Here is a 6000-nt window from a genome sequence, read left to right on the forward strand (position 1 = left end):
AGAGTTCGTTTAGCAGCACTCTACTAGAAACATATATAAATAAGGTTCAACAAAACATCAATATAGTTGTACCCTCGAGATGAATTGCACAGTTGACCATCCTGCAACATTTATAATATTTCTTAGTAGGCTGATAGTTTTGAAGTTTCCTATTTAAGTGATGAATCCTTGTGGATTGGTTAATATAAGTTTTGTGTTTTGGGGGATTGGTTAATATAGTTACTTTATTGTTTTATTTTTATGGGTCTTTTTGTTTGAATTTATTTTTTGGGTGAGCTTTCATATATTGATTTTCAGATAAAAAAATTTATGAACCCATACACCTTTAGTTAAAATGATAAAAAAAAAAACTCTATATATTGTAATGAGTTTGATGGTGATTCACTGATATTACATAGGACATTGTAAATAGCTTATATATCATTCAGAACCTGTATGTTGCATCTTGGATATTTCAAATTCATATCTATATATCCAATTTTATTTACTTATATAGTCAGATCTATTACTTAAAATCCTAATTTAATTTAATTTAACATTTAATTTATTTCTTATGTTCTTCTTGTCAGGGAAGATCAATCCTAGGGATCTACTACCGACACACCATGATGCCCTACAAAACTATATGGTTCTGTTTTGGGATTATATGAAGAAATATTGATATCTTTATGGAGCAGGTTTAGTAATTGTAAAGCATGTTCTGAAACAATTTCATATTCTGTGACCTCATGTATTGTGAATTTCCATTAGCCGTCATGTGACCTAAAAATTTCACCCATCATATATAAAGGTTATAATAAACAAATGTTTTTATTGAACAGAAATGAAATTACAACACAAGGTTCTCTCTCACTCAAGATATCATGAACCTCTCCAAACTTGATCCAAACTCAGTTTTTGACCTGAGCGATCTGTTTCACACAAGCTTTTCGGCTTTTATATGGTCTTTAATCCACTTAATTTGGATATTAATCTTCATTTTGTTGGTTGAGATTTGGAGTTTATGATTTGTTGGGATTTTGAGTCTGGAAGACGAAGAAGAAAAAAAATATTGGGTCCAATAATAGTTAATCAAGAGATTTTTATTTTCATTTTTCAAAATGATGATTAAGTGTTTCTTCTGGCTTTGAAATTGAATTTTGCGGGACTTATTTGTGAAGAGCATATGGTTTACAATAAAATCTAATCCTTCTATCAAAGTATTTTGAATGCCTACCCACAAAGAGAACAGATTTGCTTACCATAAATTTTCAGTGATTTCATTTGGGATGATAAAGAACCACAATTTGATGATCATCCCCTCATTTTCTATAATCTAATGGACACAATTAATTACACCCAAGTTTTCTTAAACAACCAACTTCATGCAGCATTCTGAATACTCGTTTGAAATTCAGAGAGGCTTTTTCACAGAATTAGCAAATCATGTGCTCTGGCCATTCTGCTGTATAGAGGCCTGATGCAAAGCAATTTGGCATATTCCACCATTTGAACAAAGAAATTTGGCAAAAAAGACTAAACTGCTGCCTGATGCATTTGTAGACATTTTCTTTCCATAAACTATACCAATCCAAATTCTGTACACATCCAAAATGAAACCACATACCTCACTGCATTTAGAGTCACTTTCTTTTTCTTCTCTCTCACACAATTAATTTCCATGATACATATACCGGTTGAGGATGCCCTACTTGGGTTTGTTTGTTTCTCTGCTTGCATTTGCTTTAATAAAAGCATGGCTGGCAGAAGCAGTCGATTGCATGCATGAGCTTCCTCCTAGGCCCTACTGCATTTGCACCCATATCTTTGAGCTTCTTCATGGTCAGATTAACCAACTGAAATTTACTGAGACCCTTCCTCTGGAAAATCCTAACAAACTGCCCCAGTCCTAGTGATGCTAGCCACTGGCTTAACCCACCAGCTTTCTGAAGCTTCCTCTCAAGATTCAGAGCTCTTAGCCTTTGGTTCAGCAACATTCCCTGATCAAGGAAAATACTCGGGCCATGTGATCGCCTTGGCTGCAAGATAGCTTTTGAGGTTTTAGATACTCCCAGAGTTCTATGACATTGAGAAGAAACAAACTGATCTTGATTTCGTAATTCCATTCTTAAATCTTGCCCATATGACTTGGAAAATGTTGAAACGTGTTTAGCAGGAGGACGTTTTCTAGTAAGCTGAATACCCCTTTTGGGGGCAAGAGATTCAATCTTCTTTCGCTCATGAATTGAAGCCGTTTTGGGACACGTCTCAACAGGTAATTGTGATCCATCGCCTGCCACTTCTGTGGCCACCGGTTGCAGCTGAATTGGTCCTGGGTTTGGTGGTGGAGATTTATTAATAACAGGCAGCGGAGGTATCAGAATTTTGACTCTCTGCTTTTTAACTATCACCCAACTATCTTGGAGATCAAGATCATTATCGGAATTTGAAGACTCAATTAGACCACTGGGAGTATTATTCTTGTGCAGGGCAACCACCAGCTGTCTTTGCCTTTTCTTTGCCATCAGCAGAGAACCTGCTTGTGAAATTAAACGTTGATTGGATAAAAAGCCAATGAGATCATTGTTGAAGGCAAATACGACCAGACAATTGAACATATACTGCTCAAACTCTAGCAGCTGATGACCGAACAATAATTATCTTACGCAAAACAAAAAAGAAAAGAAAAAAGCCGCTTTTACCAAAAATGTAACAAACAAATAACAAGACTTCACATATTATCTGAATTGGAAACTGGGTTTAAAATTCAACTCCTTATCGTTTAGCATTTAAGACACAACTGCAATATAATTAAAACAAGTAACAAAAATAACTACGAACTCTACGCAACTCTCATGAATCCCTACAGAAGACTACTGGGTACAAATCTCTTAGCATGTAAAAGTTTTCCCTTGTAAAAGATTCTCAGGGCTACAATTTGTTCATATCAGAATTCAGAAATAAAGTCGATAAAAAATTTCGACAACACTATTATAAGCAGCAAGCAGTGCATCATTTATGATTATTGAGCTAGTAATGAAAAATGGGTGTAACAACAAAGAAACAAAATTGAAATTTTTTGTGTGTCCAGCCTTGTTTTCAGATGAACTAAACCACTCAACTATCAATTCTCTCCTGCCCCTAACACATCAGAAAGCATCGGATGAAAAGATTAATCTTGATATTCTTTAGATTTCCCAAGAAACCAAATATGACCCAAACACCAAAACAACAGGATCTTAATTTGTTGGTAATTTGTACAAAACTGAATTGTTTATGCCTATTGTCTTGTTTGGATGGAAGAAAACTTAAGCGAAAGAAAACTTCTGTTTTGGATTATAGCCTCAAGTCTGGCTCAAGAATCAACATTTATCTAAACCTAGCCATCCTCAGAACCCAAACAATCCCAAAAGTTACTGAAAAATTGAACAATACTTGCACAAACAGAGAGTGCAACAAAAAGAAAAGTGGGCAATTTGAAAAAGAAAGAACAAGAAAAAACAAAGAGGAAATTCACCAGTAGAGACAGCTGAAGGAGGAGTTGATACAGAAGCAGCTGATGGGTAGGCGGTTGTTCCTCTGAGGAAGCCTTCTGGGTCCTCTGGACTTGGGGTGGATCTCAGATCAAACGGGTTTGGGTTAGTTGGGCGGGTGGGTTCGAGTTTTCAGTTGGGTTCGCAGCTGAAGCCTGAATTTTTTGGTTTAGGGGAAGAGAGAGGAGAGTCTCTGTGGATCCTCTTCTGTCGATAGCAGGAGGGGCTCGAACCGAGTTGAGGGAGTGATCATGTAGCAAGCGCGCATGGACGAACTACAATTGTCAATTGATGTAGGGATTCAGAGACCCACGTCAATAAGCCATCAAGATTTGGGGCATTTTGGATTCAGCCCGTGCTAGAGTCGTATTCATAAAGAAGGATATATACCGACGTATTTTGTATTAGTTGGACAATAATATCCTAATTCATTTTCTAAATTGCCTTAGAAAGGCTTCCTAATGGCTGCAGAGAACATCTTCCTTTTGCTTTCCGTTTAGTGTCAAATCATGGATCATCCTTCTATGCAGGGATGACAACGGGTCGAGTAGGGACCGAATATGATAATATTATCCATATCCTCGCTTTTTATCTTCGCCTCTCTTTTCAAACCCATCTATATTTAATAGATTTCGGAGAATTCCCGTCCCCATCTCTGTCAAGGGACTATCCCCCATACCCGTCCCGAATTTCCAATTTGTAGGATTTGGGCTTTGACTGATAGAAACTTGGCAACAACAACAAAAATTTGTGTGAATTTTTTTGATTCAACACACACATTTTAACATTAAGTTTCATATTAAATTGTCATTCAACACATCCAAATTAACTATAAAGTTTAACTCAATTATTCAAAATCACATCAATATGAAATTCCAGAGAAGACTAAGAAGAATTAGGAGAGGCAGGTTAACTTAAGATTAAACATAAATATTATAATTGTATATTTATTTATATAAATAAATAAATAAATATATATATATATATATTTGGGTCGGGTTCGGGGATGGGGACGCCAATACCATTCCCTCCCCATACCCGTCAAAGATTTTTCAAGTTGGGGGATCCCCGTACCCGATACTTGTTTGACCCTGAAATCTCCTATCGTTAGAGTCAGGGAACCAAAGAGGACCCGCCTTCGCTGGGATTTTTGTCATCCCTGTACGTGGGTGCCTAGGCGCTGTTCAGCTGCTTTGTTTTTGTTTTTATTTTTATTTTTTAAATTTATAGTAAAGAGTATAGCTGTGCGGCTATAATCGATTTTTTAAATATATTTTTTTAAAATAGTATAGCCGGGCGGCTTTACTGGTTCTTTTTCTTAAATTATCTTTAATAAATAGTAGAGATGAGCGGCTATAGGCTTTTACATATATATGACTTCCAAAGTGTTGTTTTTTAAGGAATTATTGCTACTTGAAATCAGAAACAGTACAAGGAAATCGAATGAAATTTTAACACTTCAAATAATAAACAAAGAACAACATAAACTTTGAATTTAAGAAATCCCCCTCCACAATTAGAGCCTAAAAGAGTTGAAACACCCCATATTACTTTTTTTTTTAAATATTAAAAAAAATATATAATAAATATAATAAACCTCTTTATAAAAAATAAATAAATTAAAAATTGGGCCCCTAGACAGTGCGCCCAGGACAATCGCACTAACTACCCCTGTCCATAACCGGCACTGCTTTCACATGAAAAGAAGTTGATATAGCTTCTTCTATTATGATCTCTTCACATGAACTCATGATGCTGCTACGGCTTCATTATGACTACTTGTGCTTGTTAGGAAATTCTTGTTTATCTCATGCTTCCATCATGTTCACATGCACACAACAAACAATTCACACCATCTTCATCACAGGCACACAAAGATAAAGAAAAAAAACACTCAGAAAATGTAAAGCAAAAAGATACACTCCTCAAGAGAGTCATATGCAAAAACAACCAAACAATTACAAGGCACAAGAAGACAAAAGCAATTCAAATATGGCTTTGTCTTCGGTGGAGTAGAGGAGCCTAGGACTTGTAGTCTTTCGTTGCTGAAGGTAAAGAGGTTTTGTTGTTCTCTTTTTTTAGTATTTTGGGCTAGTTTGTAGTATAAGGGTGTAGAAGCACTATAATGTTACTGCATAAGAAAGAATGCCAAGTGAAGAAGCACTTAACTGTTACTGCACAATAGAAACTGATTAGTGTAAAAGTATTTTTCTGTTACTACACAACAGACAGTAATGAGCATAAAGATTTTCTAAAGTTGTGATCGTGTAATTGAGTTGAATTTTGGATATGTTCTAGGATTCGAGCAGACAAACTAATTTGATGAAGAAATCATTTTCATTTGAGTAAAACAAAAATGGAAGTTTCAGAATGATAAATATGAGTGAAGATTTCATTTCTATCTTTTTATTCCAAACTTCTCCTCAAACTTTTTCTCCTTTTTAGACCATCTCCAACTATGTTAGGGCTAATTTACACCCTTCAAAAT

At 35.5% G+C, this 6000-nt stretch overlaps 1 protein-coding gene across 1 annotated transcript; it reads right to left on the reverse strand.

Moving 5' to 3' along the window:
- Positions 1 to 1237: 1237 nt before the first annotated feature.
- LOC117636175 lies at positions 1238 to 3883 on the reverse strand. Its single transcript, XM_034370667.1, has 2 exons — positions 3497 to 3883; positions 1238 to 2515 (listed from the first exon to the last, which is right to left on the reverse strand). The coding sequence occupies exon 2, from the start codon at positions 2502 to 2504 to the stop codon at positions 1725 to 1727; it is 780 nt and encodes a 259-aa protein (XP_034226558.1). The 5' UTR covers positions 2505 to 2515; positions 3497 to 3883; the 3' UTR covers positions 1238 to 1724.
- Positions 3884 to 6000: the final 2117 nt, after the last annotated feature.

The sequence above is a fragment of the Prunus dulcis genome, chromosome 7 (genome assembly GCF_902201215.1).
Source record: "Prunus dulcis chromosome 7, ALMONDv2, whole genome shotgun sequence".
Taxonomy (NCBI): Eukaryota; Viridiplantae; Streptophyta; class Magnoliopsida; order Rosales; family Rosaceae; genus Prunus; species Prunus dulcis.